Below are 22815 nucleotides of genomic sequence, written 5' to 3' on the forward strand. Positions count from 1 at the left end.
TAATTTTCTGAAAAAAATATTCTAGCAGTCGACTGCTAGAATTTTTTTTGGCCATTTAACCAACAAAAAAAACAATTCTAACTATTTTTTTAGTTACTGGTGGTTAGCAATTTCGAGTTAACAAAATCAACAATCGATTGTTGAGAAAGGCTGTGTAAAAAATTAACCCATACTTTTAGTTAAATTAACCAAGATTTTCTTAGATTTGCCCTGGCCGGTCTCTCCGTGTAGTTTTTGATGTATTTTCAACTGATAAAGGTGAAACTAACCTATTATTTTATTATTATTGATTATTATTTTTAAAACATGTAGGCCACACAAGTCCGATCCACTTTTTTTTGGTAAAAAGTTGTTTCAACAGAATTTAAAAAAATGCGTTGGAAATTATTACTTTGCATTTGGGGGTGACATTGATAGTCTAAGTTTTCGTCGAGTGCTTTAAAAAATTAAATGGGCCGTTTCGTAAAAAGTAAATAACATTTTTTTACGTATCAAGCTTCTTGAAAAACGTACCAAGAAATATGAACACTCTGTTCGTGATTCCCAATTGCATGAACGCTTGTTTTCGATTTTGGGAACTGATTTTTTGCCGTGTACAAATTCGGTGTAATGAAATCAGAAAAATCAAGGTTGAAATATTTTTTTTTATTTTATACGAAAAAAATCCAAATCAAATATCGATTCACTGAAAAAAAGTGCTGTGTTTTAGTTGTGATTGTCGAATTAAAATTGATGATGAAACATAGAGAAAGTACATTGCGCTTTAATCGATTTTGCTGTGCGGACAATGATTCGTGCTTGTTTGACTGATAAGACCCACCAGTCTCGAGCCGATGTCACAGTTTTGCATGTAAATGCAAAAAAATGCACTTCTTGCCTCAAATATTCCTTTTAATCGGCTCACTTACTCATCCCTATTGTTCTTGCGGTCATCGTGCAAATCATCACCGTCCGGTGAAACCCAGATTCGGTACACTTTTTAGGAGTAATTGTAACTGTTTCTGGAATCACTTTCTAGTCTTACTTTACTGAGGTTTTATAAATTTTAATGTGCTGTACTGTAAGATTAATCGATTAACCAAGTTCAATTATCCGAAGGTTTGTATGGGACTTCGGATAATCGAAACACGAAAAAATACGTATTTTTTCATTTTCTTGTTTTTAACAGAACTATTTTAGTCAAATTTGAGTTGTTGATTGCCTATTAAAAAATAAAATGCATTTTTTCAATATTGCATCCCCGCCATTTTGGCCGTCATCTTGGATTTAAAAATTATCTACCAAATTTTACGTAAGATTCAGATTTGTAAACTGCGTATAATTAACAATATTTTTTTAAAGCATTTTAGAACAAACCCCCAAATCAAAGTTGATTCATTCAAAACAAACTCCGCAGCTTTTGCCGCTTATGTACTCTCTCACAGGCAGAGTCACACACATATCCTGATTCAAAGTTCGTAAATTTGCTCAATGGCTCTCACCTGCTCAACATAGTTTCTCTCGCACTCCCTCAATTCACCCCTAAAGGAGAGCATACTGCGCGCGGAGAGCAGCGCCCAGAAAGGGTTGCTCTCCCTCTCCCTCTCTCAACTCTTTGGCGCGAGAAGCTTTGCCGGTGGAGGCGCCTGGGAAACCTTCCACAGTTCAGTTTCGGGGCCTCCGCCTGCTCCGTTAGCCATTAAATATCGGCAAATTGTGGCGATCTCAGTCAGTATGGTACCGCGAGTCGTTAAGACATGTCGCAAGAAGGGTGGTAGTTTGGGAGCAACCGTTTAACCGTATTTTGTGAGTGGGGTTTTTTTTTGTTTCCGCGAAATTTATTTTTTGAGAAGTTTTAAAAAAAAATCTAAAAATGGTACCGAACGCAGTTACAATGGCAGTGCTGCCGCGAAACGTGATTGTGGCCATCAAGGACCATGGCGCGGCCAAAGGGCTGCGGGAGCCCAAGTTTGACGTGTCCAGTGGTTCCAGAAACGGGGACAGTTACTCCGGGGACGTGTACCGAATCGTGATATCGCCAGACGGTGATGATTTGGACGATTGCCGCAACAACAACAGTGATGAGTAAGTGAGCCGATTTAACGGAAAATGTTTGATGTTTGAAAAGTGCATTTATTGCGAAACCCTCCCCCCCAAAAACTGTGACCAGCAGCCAGCGGCTCGTGACTGGAGGGTCTTATCGGTCAAACAAAAACGAATTGTTATCCGCGCACAGATAAATCGAATAAAGCGCAAAGTTGCTCTTTTTTTTCGGCTGATAACGACGTCAGACGCGTGCAGCTGATCGTAGTGAACCATGCGTCTCCGTTCAAACTAGGGTTGGTTTTGCGGCCTAGACGATATGCCGGCCGGCTACTGCGATTGATTTGGCCATGGAGCGTTAACTAGGAGCGTAATGCACCACTAAAGAGACGATTCAGCACTTGGCAAAACAAATCAGTATTAAACCTGTGTTTTTTGTTGTATGAAACTTTGGTCATTCTTTCCTTATGTCAAAAAAAACCTGATTGCAAATTGTTAAAAAAATCTTTTGACCAAAATAGGGCAGTGCAATGGAAGTCTTAGAATCGACACATTCTGAAGACGAGGAGTCGAAATCGGACCAAAGTCGAGGCCCCTGCTCCCCAAGAGCATCATTTAAAAAAATATTTTTTTCTCTTGAGTGTTCAAAAATGTTTTCAGTACTTCAACTAATCACTTAAAAAACTAATCAAGACTATTTTAATTTAAAAACTGACTTTAATTGACAAAAATCAATAAAATTTACAATCAACAGAAAAAAGGCAATTTTGAAGTTAAAATCCGTAAACGCTTCAGTTTCGTAAAGTTATGATAGATTTGGGCTCCCTAAACACGTCCTAAATAGCGTTTATACATGATATTTTCAATTTTATTTATTGGTAGGAAATTCACTAAAATTCATTTCCATCGATTGGAGCGTGTTAAGGAAGCACAAATTTATCACACCTTGACGAAACCGAAGCGTTTACTGACATCAACTTCAAAAGTGTCTAGTTGTGCTATGTCCGGTCGGTGACCCCAAATTTAAAATTTGAAAAATGTTTTAATGATTTCTATCAATAATTTTTTTTTTGCCTAAAAAATTATATTTTTACACATGAAAAAGTACGAAAAATGAAAAATGTGAAAAAATATAAAGATGATTGCTTTCTATAATGTCTGAAAAATAAAAAAATAAAAAGTAAAAAAGTAGTGTGTGTGACTAAAAAATAACCCCGTTCTTTTGACAACAGTTAGTGTCAAACCATCGTGGTTTGAGGGTAGTACATTTTAGTTAATTAAAAAAATAAATTTAAATTATAGTGAACACATAAAACACAAGAATTTAAATCCAAAAATTTCATCAATAACTTGATTTTTTTTATTCCTGTTTCATGATACGGTTAAAATTTGTGTTTACCTTGAAATTAAGGTGTACAAAAAAAGCAGTTCTTTTTGAAATTCTGGTCTTTTCAAAAAACCGTTCCAAGATAGAATTATTTTAAAACTTGTGTCTATTTTTAAGTTTATAAATAAAATTTACTGAATTTACAACAAATTGAGTGTTAAATTTGTTTTTGAGAATTGAACATTCAATCTCAAATATTTCAATGCTAATAAATTGTCATTTTTTCAGAATTGTCCAACAGTGTACTTCTTCAAGTACTCAAGTAGGAAAAAGGGAGCTGAATCTAAAGATTTCGTTGGGATGTCTATTGCATGCTCTAAATAGCATTTTTGCAATTCCGTCTTGAAACTTCCTACTTTTCCTGTCACGAACGAAACAGCCTACTTTTATCTACTAAAAATAACAGAATCGAATAGAAACACATTGCAAAACAAATGCTGAAAAGTTCTACTTTTCAGCACAGAAATGGGTGCCGAAAAGTTGAACTGTTCAGCACTAGTTTTGAAATGTAATACTTTTCAACATTTTTTTGATTTAAACGATTTATTGACAAAATACATGAACATTCGACTTATAATTTCACTCAATGGATGTTTTCGGAAATGCAAAAAAAAAAGTTGTATGGAACTCGTTGCAAACCTTGATTTTTTCAGCACTTGTCGTATTTATCCAACGAGGTTCACCGATGTACGACACGTGCTGAAAAAATCTTCTTTTTGCAACTTGTTGCATAAACTACTTTTATGCCAATTTTAGAACACCACTTTCAAAAGTATTCATATTTTTAGAGTATTACCTGATTATCATTTCGCTACATGGAAAATATTATCAAAAAACTACAAAATAGCTCATAAGTTTTTTTTGAAAAAATAAATCTTAGTTCCGATTAAACTTTGGCAGTTGTTGGCTTTATCGATTGAATCAGAATGTAGAAAAAAGTTCACAGAATATTTTCTTATAATAAAATATCAGCGCAATTGATTAATTTTAGCAGAAATAAACGCAATTTCGTAAATTGGGTAATTTTATCTAAATTCCTAAATTTAAGTTTGGCCCTCCACATCCTATTATTCAAACGTTTAGGTTTGTGTATTAATCTTGACATAGATACTGCAAAGACCTATTGTTGAGCGAATTTTCTCGTTTTTGGTTTTTGCCTTCCTCACCTTCACGTATACCTATCGACTCAGAATCAAATTCTGAACAAATGTCTGTGCGTGTATATGTCCGTGCTCAGAAAAATATACGCAGTTTTGGTCTCATCCGATCCGTCTTGGGGTCCCACAAGACCCTAGCTAATATTATGAAGTTTAGAAAAGTACTTCAAAAGTTATGCTAAAAAATCGATTTCAGCTAAACTTCGGAGGATTGTAAAAAGGGTGGTTTTTGTAAGAAAACCCGCCGTGTTAAATAATTTTTGGAATGGTATTTGAAAGACCTTCAAAATGAGCCTAAACATCGAAGATCTGATAACCCTATCAAAAGTTATGAGCCCTTAAGTGTTACTTATACAATTTCGAAGTATGTTGTAAAATGATAGTTCGTGTAACAAGATAATACACATGTGACGATGTACTATATGAATGTGAGGAAGGCACCTGAAGGTGGATTAAGTAACGTTTTGCCTTTCTCACTGAGGTAAGGCTATAATCCTGCTCTGAAATTGATCTTTTTATTTAAAGCTCGAAAACCCACCTTGATGTATACATATCTACTCAGCATCGAAAACTGAACAAATGTCTGTGTGTATGTGTGTGTGTGTATGTGTGTGTATGTGTGTGTGTATGTTTGTGTGTATGTGTGTGTGTGTGTATGTGTGTGTGTATGTGACCAATAATGTCACGCAGTTTTCTCAGCGCTGGTTGAACCGATTTTGACCAAACCAGTCGCATTCGACTTGGTTTAGGGTCCCATACGGTGCTATTGAATTGTTTGAAGTTTCGATAAGTAGTTCAAAAGTTATGTATAAAAATGTGTTTTCGCATATTTTCGGAAGTTGAAGAAATGGCAGTAAACTGAACCAAACATCATCATGTAATACATCGTTAGTTAGGTAATTGAAAGACCTTTCCAACGAGTCTAAAACATTGAAGATCTGGCAACCCTGTCTCGAGTTCTAACCACTTAAGTGACATTAATGTACTTTTTTGTAGCCGGATCTCACTTAAATGTATGTAAACAATGTCCGGATCAACCATCCAACCCATCGTTGGTTAGGTAATCGAAAGGAACTTATCGAAATCAGACGAAATTTGTGTCCAAACCTATCATATCACATATCACCCATTGTTGGAAAAGAGTGAGGAAGGCACCAACCACATAGGTGGATTAAGTTAGTTTTTTTTTTTCAAAAAGCCTCATGAAAAATATATTTAAAAAAAACTAATTTAATTCACCTATGTGGTTGGAGCCTTCCTCACTTATTAACAACAATGGCTGATATGATGGAATTGTACAAAAATTTCATCTATTTTTTAGATCCGCAATAAAAAGTACATAAATATCACTTAAGTGGCCATACCTCGAGACAGGGTTGCCAGATCATCAATGTTTTGGACTCGTTGGAAAGGTTTTTTGATAACCTAACCAACGATGGGTCGGATGATGAACACGGACATAGTTTACATACAGTATGTAAAAAAAGTATTTACACCCCTTGGGCACTATGCACATTTTGTGATGAAACATGTAAACAATTTAATGTTGACATAAACCTAGTACTACGTTTTGTTCAGAAACTCATGCCGAACATTTTGCTGCAAAAAGCTCATGAAAATATGTTTTCTATAAAAAGTTATATAACAAATACTGTTACGAAAATAAAAAAGGTGCAAAAAAAGTTTGTACACCTTTCGAAAAATTAACATAAATAAAGTTATTTGTTGACAAATCACCATAAATCCAGTCTCCCAACTCCAAATAGGCATCCTTGACTGATTAAAAAAATAATTTGGATTGAATATAAAGTTTACTAATTACTTAGTATAAAAGTTTATAAAACTCTGGAAATTCTATATAAAACTTATCTAAACTTAATTTTGCAAACTTTCAATTTAACTAAATGTCAATATATTACCATAGAATTGCTAAATAAACATTTTGGAGTGGGTATAACACCGTTTTGGGGGTCTTTGTATCGCTAGAATAGATTTTTCGTTGGAATTTCGTACCAACCTGGAATTACGTCGTCGAAAAATCCGCCGGCATCCGAACCGGTCCACAATTCACAAGTTAACCTATGTGGCATCGGAAAGGGCATAAAATTTCCGATCTTTTGATACCCATACATCTAGGTTTTCTATAAAACCCACGTTTTTAAATACCTGGGCAAAAAGTAAGTTTGATCCACGAAAACAAAAATTACGAAATTCCATACATTTTGGCAGATTGCTCAAACGAAACCATAACAACGTTTTTGCCTAGGTATTTAAAAACGTTGGTTTTATAGAAAACCTAGATGTCTGGGTATCAAAAGATCGGAAATTTTATGCCCTTTCCGATGCCACATAGGTTGACTTGTTAATTGTGGACCGGTTCGGATGCCGGCGGATTTTTCGACGACGTAATTCCGGGTTGGTACGAAATTCCAGCGAAAAATCTGTTCTAGCGATACATAGACCCCCAAAACGGTGTTATACCCACTCCAGAATGTTTATTTAGCAATTCTATGGTAATATATTGACATTTAGTTAAATTGAAAGTTTGCAAAATTAAGTTTAGATAAGTTTTACATAGAATTTCCAGAGTTATATAAACTTTTATATTAACTAGTTTGTAAACTTTATATTCAATCCAAATTATTTTTTTAATTAGTCAAGGATGCCTATTTGGAGTTGGGAGACTGGATTTATGGTGATTTGTCAACAAATAACTTTATTTATGTTAATTTTTCGAAAGGTGTACAAACTTTTTTTGCACCTTTTTTATTTTCGTAATAGTATTTGTTATATAACTTTTTATAGAAAACATATTTTCATGAGCTTTTTGCAGCAAAATGTTCGGCATGAGTTTCTGAACAAAACGTAGTACTAGGTTTATGTCAACATTAAATTGTTTGCATGTTTCATCACAAAATGTGCATAGTGCCCAAGGGGTGTAAATACTTTTTTTACATACTGTACATTTAAGTGGGATCCGGATACATGTGAAAACACATTTTTATACATAACTTTTGAACTACTTATCGAAACTTCAATCTGTATAAAACTCGATCTATGGGACCCTAAACCAAGACGAATGCAACAGGTTCGGGTCAAATCGGTTCAGCCAGTGCCGAGAAACATGAGCTAGTTTGTTGGTCACATACATACATACACACACACATGCACACACACACATACACACACACAGACATTTGTTCAGTTTTCGATTCTGAGTCGATAAGTATACATGAAGGTGGGTCTACGACGTTTTTATACAAAGTTCATTTTTAGAGCAGGATTATAGCCTTACCTGACTGAGGAAGGCAAAACACACCATTCTATAAAAATGCATTTTCATCAAAATTTAGAAAAAGAGCGAAAGAACAGTCCAAAGGAGCCGCTCATTTTAACGAGCGAGCGAAAATGAGTGGCCCACCTCTACCTTGAAATTTTATTTTTCCCTAAATTTTGGTAGAGTCTGAAGAGAAAATTGTTTAAAAAGAGGTTTTAATTATCAAAAAAAAAAAAAAAAAATAATAGTGATAGGTAATCCTGCTAGATCCTGGCCGGGAACCGTGGTGTAGGGGTAAGCGTGGTTGCCTCTCACCCAGTCGGCTTAGGTTCGATCTCAGACGGCCCCGGTGGCATTTTTCGAGACAAGATTTGTCTGACCACGCCTTCCGTCGGACGGGGAAGCAAATGTTGGCCCCGGTCTAACCTAGAAAGTTAGATCGTTAGCTCAATCCAGGTGTAGGAGTCGTCTCCCTGGGTCCTGCCTCGGTGGAGTCGCTGGTAGGCAGTTGGACTCACAATCAAAAGGTCGTCAGTTCGAATCCCGGCGTGGATGGAGGCTAAGGTGTAAAAAGAGGTTTGCAATTGCCTCAACAATCAAGCCATCGGACGCCTAGTTTCGAGTAGGAATCTCGCAATCTCGATTAATAACACACTTTAAAATATTTCTACTTAATCAAAACATCTCAAAGTTTAAACTCATTCTGGCGATGACACTTTCTTTCTCTCCATGCAGCAGGTCAATTGTTTTGACTGCATCGAAAACATAATCGATGGTCCTGTACGGAGTGTGCTGCTTAAAGCTCTGGAAACCCACTTTTTCCCCAGACGGGTGTGTGCGCGCGTGTGTGTGTGTGATATTTTGGGGGCATTTATTGCCCGGTCACATGCTGCTTATTTTCCACGTTGCATTGCAATTTGATTATTATACTGTCGTGGTCGATTTGTTTTACTGCATCTTGGAGTTAGATTAAAGGTTGATTTCACAACTCGACCATTTTGAAGTTGATGTCAGTAAACGCTTGAGAGCCTTCGAGGTATGATAGATTTGGGCTCTTTAAACATGCTACAATCGGCTGAATTGAATTTTAGTGAAATTGCTGCAAATGAATAAAACTATAAATTTCGGCAATAAATAGATAAACATGGGTGCGCATGATTTTCAACTAGAGGGTGACGATTTTCGAGATTTTCAATTTCCCGGGAATCGAGAGTTGAATTTGGTCATTTCCCGGGAATTCCCGGGACCCGGGAGTTTTTTAACTATGACAATAGTGCCAATAATTTTAAAAGAAAGGTAATAAATTTGTTTCTTTTCAGCTAAAATTCAAAAACAATTAATTAATACTTCTTCAATGAAACGTTAATTGAGGTAGCCTCATTATTTTTACTCATTATTATTACTATTTCTTCCTTTAGATTTTGTTTCAGAATCTGCAAAAACAAGATCGTTTCTTGAGCTATTTGGGAGATTTTTTTTAATATTTGCGACTCTTCACTCCCAGTGATTTTTTCAAAAGTTGCACAAACTTTTTGTATGAATTTGTTATTAGATTTTTATAAAGTAAAAAATAGCTTATACACAATTTCCCAGTATCGGGATTTTCGCAATATGATAAATAACGACTCAACAAAACAATTTAAAGTTGTAAGTATTTATTGAAGAAATATCAGTTAGCAGAAAAAAACTCGAATATTCACAATTGGCGGACTTAAACTTTACAAAGATTGTCAGAGGGTTTTTTTTTCCAAAATATTATTTAATATTGAGGTTGATGCGAAATTACCTTGGTAAAGCGAAATTAACTTACTAAAACTAGATAAGGAGAATTGCTATTCTCAAGAGAGTATACGGAAGTTGAAACCCTCTTAGGAATAATAAATAAAAATAATATTTAGAATACTTTAGTTTTCATTTCTGGGGTGTGACTGCTAAGTATGCTTTTAGGATTTTTTTGTCCTCTCAATTATAGTTATTGAAATTTTTGACAAGTTAAAACTTACACTTTCTGGATAAGAAGATAAGAGAGGCATTGATTTATTCGATTTTTTTTAATTTGGTTTATTGTTCAAATCAAATGTTTTAAATAATTTAGAAATTTTCAAATGTTTTTCGGATTAGTTTATGTATATTTTGCTTCGAAATTTATAAGTATAAAATTTCCCGGGAGTCTCGACCAAATTTCCCAGGAATCGAGAGGTCCAAAAATGGTCGATTTCCCAGGAAATTTTTCCCGGGAATTCCCGCTCGTCACCCTCTATTTTCAACTGATTTCATTGAGATTTTCTGTAAAATTTCAGCTGTCCAAACCCATCAATTTTTCCCAACGTTTCTGGGTGGTTACTTAACCCTACGTGCCTTGCACTGCACCTCCAAAAAGAAGTACGTGATGATGCCTATTGAATCAGCTCATGTATGGCCAAAAGAAAGGTTCAACCTAGTCTCAATACCTGAGGTGCGCTCGCCGCCGGTCAATGAACTCTTTTGCCGAATTCGACCGACGTGACCAGAGTCACCTGAAAAAAAAAAAAACTTTCCAACCTACCCCGGCGCGAGTCAGTCCGTCAGGTTGTTGCAATTAAGTGCGTATGCGTGTGCGATTAATACGGTGCCAATTTGACCAATTCGACAGGGTTTTGGAAACCGGATCACGTGGACGGACAAGTGGTATGGAAATTTTGGGGTGCGATATTTTGATGTGGGGGTTATTCAATGAGGTGAAATAACAAAGCCTTTTAATGTTATTTAAAGCGTAAACTATCACGCTTCTCCAGTGAAATTTCAAAACTTTACTAATTCAATGGAGACGCTTGTTTGTTCAATAATTTTGTCTTAAATTAAACCTTGATAACATTCTCAATAAAACCCCCCTATGATAACGTTACTGTGCGGACGAAGAGCGGGGTGCTTCCATGACGACGACCGGGATGAAGATCTCTGATAAGTATCTCGATTTAGTGGCTTCCACGGTACTGACCTATGCTAAGCGAAGTTAAGTTTCTCCCGCGCTCGTGGCTTGCTGATGACGCGGCCCAGCTGACTTAAACCGTTTGCCTCTGTCAACACCACGTAGTGACTGGCTTATTTTGGTGGGTTTAATGACTTGACCTGGACTAACTGCTGTATCGAATAATGAAAGACTAATTAAACTTTTATATAAAAATTTTTAAAATATTTTGTGATAGATTTAAATTGTTTTAATTGAATAAAAAAAAAACAAATAACTACGCTGACCAAAGTTCAACACTCTTGCCCATTTTCCCATGCGTATTTGTCAGTCATCCTCAGCAAATTGCCTAAAAAAAGTTCACATTTGAAAACAACCACGCACAGGCGTTTGCTTGAAATGCTTCCTGCCGGTACAAAATAAAACATCAAAACACAAACAAGCTGTTTGCAAACAACAAACCTTAAAAATTTGCCAACTTGTACAAAGCTACCTCGAATCAACCACCCAAAATAGGGCCCCCAAAACCGACCGGTCAGCAGGAAAAAGAAATGACCACCTAGACCGCTCTGTCCGTTGATACACACAACAGAACTCGGCAAGGTTTTTTTGAAATTTGATGCCCCCCCACGAGACGCCACCGCCACCGTTTGGTGTTTTTGGTAATTCGATGTCTTGAATGGGAAATGCACTTTTTGTTTCGCCACGCTGCAACTGTTTATTTGTTTTGTTTTGTTTCTTTTCTTTTTTGTATGAGCTGGAACGATACGCTGACTTGGGGTGTTTGACAAAGTGCTAGTTTCGCTAGTTATTTTAACCTACTTAAAATAATTGAGTGCATGGACCTTGAAGTTAGGAAGTGGAAGATTGTTTTGGATGCATTTTTTTTAATTGCAAGGCAACAAAACAGATTTGTTTGTTCCTAGTTGTTTTGCGAATTCTTAAATTCCGTTCCGAAAAATTAGGGGAAAAAAATATATTTTTGACAAATTTCAAAATAACAACGTAATTTTAAATGAAATCAGATGGAATAATCATCATCAAAAGAAAATCATTGGATGTTCATCAAGAGAAAAAATCATCTTGATTATTCGGCGGAACATCCTTTTCACTACTACACTTGCAAGTGTAACGTCACACGTCGAAAAATGACCTGTTACATTTTGTAGATGGGCAATGTGTGTAAACAAAGTGAAATAAACAATTTTAAGTGGTGCTGACTAGGAAATTCACAAAAAATCATCAGCTGATTGTTTTTTTTTTTTGAGAATTTCGGGAGCGTTTTTCTTTTGCGTGATTTGCTTCCTCTCTCTTTCGCGGGTGAAGAAAGTTTGCAAGCCAAACTGATTGTTTTGCGATTATTCCATCCCTGCCCACAACCCTCTTCTTAATTGGTCCAAAAATCAGGGGATAAAAAAATGTTTTCAAACATCTTCATATTTTTTTGAATGTAAATAGAGGTCCAATCAACCTAAAACATTCTAAAATGCATTTTTCTGCATTGATTTTCATATTTAGCATGCTAGGAATCTGTAAAAAAAATAATGTTTCAAAAACTAAAAACATTAAACTTATATTAACACAAATTTCAGCTTTTTATCCAATTCTTTTAAAAAATCTCAAATATGGCTGAATTTCGAACATAATATTTAAAATAATATTAGACCGTTGCAAATATTTCTCAAAGATTATGTCGCCCTCCCATCCCCCCCCCTTCAAAATTGGTCTGAAAAATCAGGGGGCAAAAAAAATTCCAAAAAACTTCCAAATTTTCATGAAAATAGTAGTCTAATCAACTGAAAACAATCTAAAACGCATTTTTCTGCATTGATAATCATATTTACAGCACGGCAAAAAAAATATTTTTCGAAAAAAAAAGTTTTCGTCACTACTTAGATATTATGGAAATTAATGATGGCAAAACGACTGGACCTAGGTGTATAATGCATTTTACACTACTTTTTTCATTAAAATGTGGAAACCATTTGCAACGGCCTTATTTAAAACATGTGACAACTTTCACATGTGAATGCCCGACTACCGTAAACATTTTAATCGTAACTTGGGACTCCGGCAACCAACCAACCAATTTTTAGGGACAATGTACAGAATAGTACAAAAACTTAAAGAAAATTTTGTTATTGTCTATATTTCAGCTCCTATTTTTGTTTCTTTAATGTTAAATCGTCTGCTGTGTGCTCTCTTGTGACATGGACCATTTCTGTCGAAAATGAGTTAATGAGGACGTTTTGCTACACAGAAAAAAAATGATAGTAATATTCATCAGGAAATAGTGATAGATTTGTGTCGAAAAAAATGTGTAATATTCTCGATTTCATTGGTAGGTTTTCAAACGAGCACTTACAATGAACTCAAATTGATGAGCGATGAACTCGAATGCATGTAAAATGACACAAACAGGAATCAGGGAGTTGGAAGTAGGACGCGAATGTCAAGAAAATGAAGGAATTCGATGATAAATGGGAGAGAATTGAGCGAAGAGTTACCAGAAATGGTAATTTTTCTCTCAATTCTCTCTCGTTTTGCACAAACGATGAACTTTTTGATCGAACGATGAACGTTTTGACCGAACGATGATCATTTTGCTTCGTGCGTGTTTGAAAAGATCTGAGTGAAAAGGATAATATTACATCAGGAATTGGTGAATATTCAACAGTTTTTGATGAATATTCACCAGGTTCACATTTTTACACAATTTGTTATGTAATATTACTTCCGTTTCCCGGATATCGCAATACAAACACAGCAATAAATCCGATGGTAAAATCGCATGCAAAACCATGCACATCACTGTGATATCCTCAAGTTTAAAGTAAAACACATTTATTGCGGTTTACAATGCACCGCTTTATTCCACCATCTTCGTACACAGACTGACTCACTCGACCGCTCACACGCTTCACCGTGTTTACCTAAACTCAACACTAATTTAGCCATTACACGGCTAATCTAGAATGCCACATCCTCCCCTTCGATAAATTATGAATGAAAGATAACTTAAAAACTCTTAAATCTAAGTCCTCGCTGAATTGTATCGTAGAAGTGAAGTACACAGCGTTCGGTCCCTCCGGTATCATTAGTCTTTTGAATTTCAAACGGTTGTTCTTTCCGTTCTTCCCTCTTCCTCTGCTACCGCTGAAAAGAAAAAAAAAAGAAAACAAACGAGAAAAAAGACAGAGAAAAGCCACCCACAAACAAATACATAATATTAACCGAACCGTGGTTATAACATAAAGTACAAAACATATTTCATAATTTTCCTGCAATATTTGCATCTTGTTAATAACTGCAAATCGCTAGTCCTAGTTTGCATGTTTTTCCCTCATTCCTTTTGTTTACTTTGATCAGCCTTACCCACGAACAGTTTATTTTATATTTCTTCAAATTATACATTTACCATAGAGTTAAATGAACATAGCATTTTAATAACTTTTTCTAGTGCTATCTTTAACATCCCGTACAAAAATAACTATCCTATGTTTAATTGTAATCATTATCTGAAGTCGACTGGAAGGTAGCGCATTATCACGACCTAAACCTTATCACGGCACCTTTGGGAAGGCGACTTATAGTATGTTAAAAATTGAATTGAATCCGCGTTGCAAATGCCAGCACCCATACTCTTCAAAGGGTGTTTTCCTTGTGGGAAACTAGTAAATCAGTTACATTTTAAACTAACAAAGAACTATCGTTTTTATTTTCAAATTGACATATTCATCCAGGTACAAGTGAAATGATGTCCAAATTCCTACATTATAGAAATTTCAATTTAAAAAAAACGAGGTTGTTCGCTCAACAGCATTAACTTGGCGTTCTTTATTCCGAGATTCCTACGCGAAACCAGATGTCCGAAGGTTTGATTGTTGAGGCACTTGCAATCTTCTTTTTAAACCTATTCTCCCATCCACCCCGGGATTCAAACTAACGACCTTTGGATTGTTAGTCCAACTGCTTAACAGCGACTCTTCCGAGACAGGACAATTTGCTATTTATCTTCCACTAGCTCCTGCTTCTACCCGACCAATAATAAAAACTCTTCTTTATCGTTATTATTAATTCACAATAGAGCCAAACTCAGGTACCACGTCTCGCCTTTTTCCGAAAATGTTGAAAGCAACGTGTAACCGTCTCCCTATCATGTGAGCCATTTATTTGCCTTACGTTTCAATGGTACTGTCAATAGGGTCCTAAAGCCCAATGAAAATGTTTATTTCCAATGGTAAAAAGACACGCTTAAAACCATTTATAAACCCTTTTTTTTTACTTTACTACTTTAGCAAGACATTTATTTTTCGATAGATCAACTATTTAACTATTTTATCTAAAATTTAACCTCACTTTTTTCCGTGTACGTTCAGAAAACAGAATACAATACGTATAGAATACAAGCGCACGTAGATAACTCTATCAAAGCTTAATTTTAGGACCCAATTGTGATTACGTCACAATCCATTTGGAACACTTTTAAGATATATTCTGTTTTGTACAATCAATACTTCTCTGTAATATAAAACCATATTATCCATCAAGTTTTTTTTTCACGAAAAACTTACTTCTGTTTCTCAAGTTATTTTTTTAATATACATATGTTTTTTTTTTCATTCAATTTGTTTTTTTTCTGTACAGGTACCATAGGGTGATTTTATTTGTTTATCTTGATTTCAACCGAATCAGTGTCCTGATTTATTATTAACTTTAAATATAACGACTAACTTGAAGAATCACTTCAAGATTAAGATATTTGGACATAAGATTAACCAGCTTCATTTTTCCATAACACTTTCTACATCTGTTAACCTTTGGCTAAAATCATCTCATATCTTTTGGCTTCCGCTGGCCATGGACTTAACCCACCATCTTTTTTTCCAAACACGTTAGTTTAAGTTGGTCATGGGCTAAACCCGGCTCAACTGTCAGCAACTCTTCTCTTTTTTTTTTAGAAGGTCACGGGCTAAACCCGACTCCTTTTTCCAAACACACTTTAGTTTGAAGTTGGTCTTGGGCTAAACCCGACTCAACACTTTTGGCTTTCGCTGGCCATGGGCTAAACCCGCCATCTTTTTCCAAACACGTTAGTTTAAGTTGGTCATGGGCTAAACCCGGCTCAACTGTCAGCAACCCTCTTTTTTTTAGAAGGTCACGGGCTAAACCCGACTCCTTTTTCCAAACACACTTTAGTTTGAAGTTGGTCTTGGGCTAAACCCGACTCAACACTTTTGGCTTTCGCTGGCCATGGGCTAAACCCGCCATCTTTTTCCAAACACGTTAGTTTAAGTTGGTCATAGGCTGAACCCGGCTCAACTGTCAGCAACTCTTCTTTTTTTAAGAAGGTTATGGGCTGAATCCACTTTTTTCAACTCTTTGTTTGCTGGTCATGGGCCTAACCCGACTCATTGCATTTTTTTCGACCAAGACTTCCATTCTTAACTTTCAAAAACACTTTGGATATAGTTGGAAATTGGTCCAACTTGACTCAACTACCTAAAACTCATATAGGCAAAACTGAAACGAATGATCGTGTATACAATCTAACTGCATTAAAACTCGAAAAACATGGTTTTTAACGATATCTCTTGGCTTTCTTCCATGCTTTGTCTGTGCTTTCTTGTGAAACTTCCTTAAGTAATACAATCGAACTGTACCTTCAGCCCATTTAGTGTTCTTATAGTTATTCCATCGAATCTAAACGAATCGGTAATTAATACATTACTTAACCAGAACAATTGGAATACTTTTATCTTTTATTCGAAGATAGAAAACATTATAAACTATTTTTAAATGAACCTGTAATCCAACAACTTGACGCAATTATTATTGTGACTCTTTCATATTTATTGATTAACAATGTAAAAAGTAAAAAAATCTCTTTTTAGGTTCCTACTATTTAATTTTACTGAGTTTTCCTTGCATACTAACTTTCAATGAATCGTACCTCTCAGCTGCTTGCCGTTGCTGTTAAAAACAACATAAGCCATTATTTTTTTCCATTTCTGAGATTGAATAAATAAAAGTCGAAGCAAATCTATTTCTTATTTCTAAATATTGTTCTATATATTTCTTCCAAAACACGTCAGCACAAATCGCAACATATTTTTTTAAATCAGTCACACTCGCTCCATTTCTCATTTTCAAAATGTATATAAATTGATCAGTGTCTAAACTTTAACTTTTAATACTGCTTCGTCGCCAATATGCTTAATTAACTTCTGCCAAGACTGCTAATTATTCTGATATCATGAATTTATTATTTGATTTTCTATTGTATCATTTACCATCAAAATTGGCATCAAAAGTTCATAAATATCAACGTCCTATAATCCTTGACTCAGTTTTTCCTTGATCTGAAATGCACACTAAACAGGTTTCCGTATCCAATACAACAATAAATTACATATTACGTTTAACATGCCATTCTTTGGAATTGTTCATCTTGACCGGTAAATAATGTTTAAAATACAAAACAATTATTTTATCATTATTGCTCATAATATAGTGGATTTAGCTTTTTTTTGCATTTTCTCACGGTCCTTGGAATCGGTAATGGACAGGCCTAGGGATTCCCATTTGGTCTGAAAACGTTCAATTCACAGATAAATTATGAATTAAAATTTTTGTATTAAACCACTTCTCCAACATCAGTAATAATTGTTCGATTGTTCTTGAAATTTTTTAATTCAGCTAAAATATATATTTTTTTAATATTGTTTTATTTTTTTATTTTTTTAACAACATGAACACCCCTAGGGTTGCCTCGATGCCGCCATCATGCAACCGCGTGCTTCGTTTGTTTCTCAACACTGCTGCAGCTGGATGGTGACTCGAAGTGAGGTGGAAGATGTTTTGACATTTTTTTTTTTGCCCTTATCTGGCACGCCGCCTATTTCGACAGCCATTACCAAAGACCGAGTCCAGTAAGGAACTGACCGTACAATACTAAACCACAATAAAACAACTCCCAGCTCAATTACCTAAAACCTCTTTCCACTCCTTAGCTTTAATCACTCTACTCACAGTTGTTTATTTTACTCGTTCACCTCCTCAAGCGCAGACTCCTAAAGCTTCCTTCACTACTACCAGACACAGTTCGACACGGCTTTTACCGGTTATAAATGCTTTCCTCCTCCGCAACCACTCATTATTATTCACCGAATGGAATTCGACCGACGATGCCTCGTCAACGTCGGGCTCTTGTCGGACTCTACTCGCGCACTGGGTTAACCCAAAAGCTCCTCCAACCAAACAAAAACAAAACAAACTCCACGCGTGCAAAATCTACAAATTTATTCCTTTTCACAAAAAAACACAATATCACACTACTTTTCTCACAACTTTTCTCCACAAAATAAGGGAAAATCATCATGGCAGGATCGCCAATGTGATATCCTCAAGTTTAAAGTAAAACACATTTATTGCGGTTTACAATGCACCGCTTTATTCCACCATCTTCGTACACAGACTGACTCACACGACCGCTCACACGCTTCACCGTGTTTACCTAAACTCAACACTAATTTAGCCATTACACGGCTAATCTAGAATGCCACAATCACCTTCGTCAAAATAAACACTTTATATTATACACTGCATGTACAATTTTTGCAAACACAAAAAAAAGTTGCACCCGACGGGATTCAAACCCAGCACCGACAGTACGGACTGGCGCCTTAGCCCACTCGGCCATCAGACCGATGCAATGCTGAACGGATAAACGCATATATGAGCTTGACATTTTGGTCAAGCAGGTTTCCCATACTGATGGGCTACATAATTCAGGGTGTATAATCACATAAAATTGCATAAAATAATGCAATATTTATTTTACACCCAGGCCTTTTTCACGCAGCTGGATTACTACTTTTTAGCTGTGCACTTGTGACATTTATCATCAAAATGGTCGTGCACGTCATACATGTTGTTGAAAAATGTGGAAAATTTTCTTGTTTTTCACAATTTTATGTTTCTTAAGGCAATGCAATCTTTTGTTTTTGAGATGATACTGATTAAGTCGGTTAAACTTTTGATTTAAGCCTATTTTAGTTTTACTTTCGAAACACCGTTGTGACACGTGCTTTTTAGATTTTTGTTTACATAATTTACTGTATCTTTTAATTGGTGTAACCAAATTAGTTGAAATTATTATTCATAGTTTTGAAAAAAAATGTATCATCAAACTTTAAAAATCTCGAATCTCGATTATCTCGATTACTAAATCACAAGATAGCACACAACAGACGAAATGTCTTAATATGTTTTTCTCGGAACGTCAAAAAGCGACGTGCGACAAGATATCCCGATCACGACGAAATGCTGATGTCTCCACAACTTTTGATCGTATTTTCATAGCTTAAAAAAATTAAAATACATAAAATTGTCTGATTTCCTAAATAAAAAAATCTCATTCTTTTAAATTTGATACTATTATTTGGAAAGGGCTTAAAATGCAAAGTATTGCCTACATCAAATGTTGGCCTTGAATTAAAAAATTGGATTCAAGATCCAATTAGAATGATTAGAATTTCATCAAAGTTTCATTTATTTTGCATTGCACAGTGGTCCAGAACGCAAAATCAAGTGGAAAATTGATTTTCCGAAAAATGGTGATGTTTTGGAGCTTTGGTGTCTTCAGAAGAGTTGTTTCAAATGAAAAAGGGCAACTTTTGGTTCAAAACTAGGGTGGTTTTTGCGATTTTTTTTTGTCTTCGAGAAAGTTGTTGAGCTTGCCAATCCAAGCAACTTTGTCGAAGCCACCAAAAGTTTATCTCGTAATCTACGCCTTCTACGACCAAATTTAGAGAAAGCATCTGAGCAAATCTTCAAAAATCTGTTTTTTTTTTATCGTAGCAATTTAGGGTTAAATTTTAGAGAAATGTGTTGTTCGGAGCACTTTTAGAGCTCTGAAAAACAAATACAGTCGACTCTCTGGTTGTCAATATCCAAGGGACCGTCGAGGAAGAGAATCATCAGTTTACAGAACGATGCAAAATGAAGACTCGATTGAAATTTGTTTTTCTTGCTGCCCAGCTATAGGAAAGAATCATGGCAACGTCCAGCAAACAAAAACAAATAAATGTCAAACATTGAAGGGTGCTTCGTTTCTCAAAGAAAAATGTCTATGCAAGCCATGAGAAAGTAAAATTATTGACAACCGGAATAGATATTTAAAGCAAATAGAATTCAAGGGACCGTCGAGGAAAAGATCCTTCAAGCAAGAGAAAATATCGAGGAATAAAGACAATCGAAGTATGCAGTTTGAAGGGACTGAAGAATTTATCGGTACATGGAGCATTATTGATATCGAGAAGATCGACAGCCAGAGAGTCGACTGTATTTTTATTTTCTGATAAGTCAATTTAAGCTTAAGGGTCAAAAGTTAAAGAGGCTTCTTAGGGCAAATAATACCGTACCGTTAATTGGGACGAAGCGAAATAACAGTTTGAATACTCGATTTCAAGAGCACATAAAAATGTACTGAAATTTTTCAAACATATTTTTATCTCATCTCCCAACAGTCCCATCACGACCCTGCCAAAGACGATCAGCGTCATCGCCAAGGTGGCCCCGACGAGCCAGCTGCGGCGCAGTCTCTACAACAGCTCGGCGCACTTTCAGCGCGAAAAGTACATCTTCGACATCGTGCTGCCAACGTTCGAGAAGTTCCAGCAAACCCGCGGCCTCAAACCGTCCCGCTCGTTCACGCACTACCCCACGGTCATCGCGTCGGAGTGCACCGAGGGCCAGGAGTTTGTCCTGCAGGAGGACTTGGCCGCGCAGGGTTTCCGCAACTTTGAGCGAACCGAACCGCTGGGGTACGAGCACGTGGCCGGAATTTTGGTCCGGTTGGCGGAGTTTCACGCCATTTCGTTCGCCATGAAGGACCAGGCGCCGGACATTTTCGACAAGATCGTTGGCCAACTGCAGGAGACGATCTTCGTGGCGCCGCTGCACAACTCGTTCGAGGGCTTCCTGAAGCGGCAGTTGGATTACGCGATGCGAACTTTGGAGCACAGTCCGGCCAAGGGGGACGAGGCGGTCACCAGGAGGTTGGCGCGCTTCCGCGACGAGTACGGTCCGTCGATGGTGGACTGCGTGGAGAATCGGGAGGATGGGGTGATTTGCCACGGAGACTGCTGGATCAGCAACATTTTGTACCGACAGAAGGTGAGTTGCGTCGCATAGATCCTATGAGTAAGCTTAATTGTATTTTTTTTTTTTTGTAGTCTAAACAACACCCGAAGGAGCTCAAGTTCCTGGACTGGCAGGTTTCCCGGTGTGGCACACCGGTCATTGACCTGTCCTACTTTATCTTTTGCTGCACGGACACCGAACTGCGGCGACGCCTTCCGGAGCTTCTGCGAAAGTACCACGAGACGCTGGTCGAGCGAATCGACGAACTCGGCAGCGATGGCCAGCGGCTGTTCCCGTTCGAGACGCTCCAGAAGCACCTGAAAAAGTTTTCCCGCTTCGGATTCGGTAAGGCACCGCGCGTCTCCACTGCGAGTTCAATTTGAATAAACATGTTTCTTCTTGTATTTTTTTTTTAGGAATGGCCCTGATGACGCTCCACAGCACGTGCTGCGTGGAAAAGGACCTGCCGGACATTTCCGCCATTCTGCAAACGTCGGAACTGGTCGACCTGGACAAGTACGCGAAAGACATGCTGAAAAATCCGGCCTACATCAAGCGCATGACCGGCGTTTGCCGGGACATGGTTCGGCTGGGTTATCTGTAGTAATTATCTTTTTACAACCCCTATTCATAAAAAAATGTTTTAGATTGTAAAAGTACTTAGACAGTATTGTTGAAATAAGCAAAACCAACTTTAAAGTTAACAGGTCAAACCTCTAACCAACAGATCACGATTGGTTGAAAAACAAGGCATATCAAACTGGTATTAGACGTTACGAATAAGAAAGTTCACAAATACACTTTTTCACACCGACAGGGATTCTAGGGGGTAAGCTGCGACGGCGGGTTTTACATTGATTAAATTTAACACATAAAAGTATAAATTACGAATCGTAATTGGCCAGTTTAAGTCATCACATTTTAGTGATTCGGTTGTACAATTCGGAGTAGCGTGTAGCTTGAGGCGCGTACAAAGCAAAACAATATATTGAGTTGCAAATGTTATTACATTGAAAAAGTTTACAAAAATACACACTGGGATACTCACCTAACCAAATAGCGCACACACTGATGTAGTTGAGAGACTTTGAGGCATCTGTTCAATTAGCTAGGGTAAGCAAATTATGCACTATAATGAACACTTTTCATACGTAAATGTTTAGGGGCCATCCATAAACTACGTGAACGCTTTAGAGGGGAGGGTGTCGAGATTTGGATGGTCCCTTACCTAGAAGACTTTTTCCAAAAAATACGTTGCATTTTATAATAAGTTACATTTTTAAGAAATGCTAAATATAGAATATAAATTGTAAACGTGTTTCTTGTTTTAATTCAAAATCCTAACCATAGTGTTTCTCAACAGGTGAGGAATTCCCCCCAAAAGGGGTACTTGGCCATTCTTGGAGGGGGAATGAAGATTCAATAGAAAATCTAGGGCACTTTTTATCAGAGTTTCAAGCTTATAATTATTTTAAAATTGCTTGTGAAATATGTGAATTTCCCTGCCATTTTTTTCGGTTATATTTTTGAAATTGTCTAAAATATAACGGGCAAAAACTTAAAAGTGATTAATGTTTTTTCGAAGAGATATATTTCTCTGAACTTTCATATTGTTTGAAACAAGAAGAGTCCTTGAATATTTTTGTTCTAGTTTTCAAAAATTCGCTGTACTAAATGTCTGTGATACAGCAATTATTGACATTCTTTCAAACATAAGCAGTGCATTTTTTTTCTAATTTCCTCGAGTTCTGGTTTTTTTTCGGTTATAAGCTAATCCTTATGATTTTTGTGAGAGATTTTTCTTTAAGGGACCATCTATAAACCACGTGGACACTTTTTTGGGAATCTATTACCAAACACTCGAACTAATTATTTTTAC

General features: G+C 36.5%; 2 protein-coding genes across 2 annotated transcripts in view; one reads left to right on the forward strand and one right to left on the reverse strand.

Annotated features, from left to right (window-relative positions):
- Nucleotides 1-22815, reverse strand: part of LOC6049904 (transport and Golgi organization protein 2) — a 68389-nt gene that overhangs the window by 43165 nt on the left and 2409 nt on the right. The window lies entirely within an intron of this gene.
- Nucleotides 1684-22250, forward strand: LOC6049906. The gene is made up of 4 exons (XM_038263051.1): nt 1684-2064; nt 20321-20969; nt 21029-21281; nt 21353-22250. Exons 1-4 carry the CDS (start codon nt 1853-1855, stop codon nt 21538-21540), a joined length of 1302 nt encoding a protein of 433 aa, XP_038118979.1. The 5' UTR covers nt 1684-1852; the 3' UTR covers nt 21541-22250.

Source organism: Culex quinquefasciatus, chromosome 3, assembly GCF_015732765.1.
Source record: "Culex quinquefasciatus strain JHB chromosome 3, VPISU_Cqui_1.0_pri_paternal, whole genome shotgun sequence".
In the NCBI taxonomy this organism is placed as follows: domain Eukaryota; kingdom Metazoa; phylum Arthropoda; class Insecta; order Diptera; family Culicidae; genus Culex; species Culex quinquefasciatus.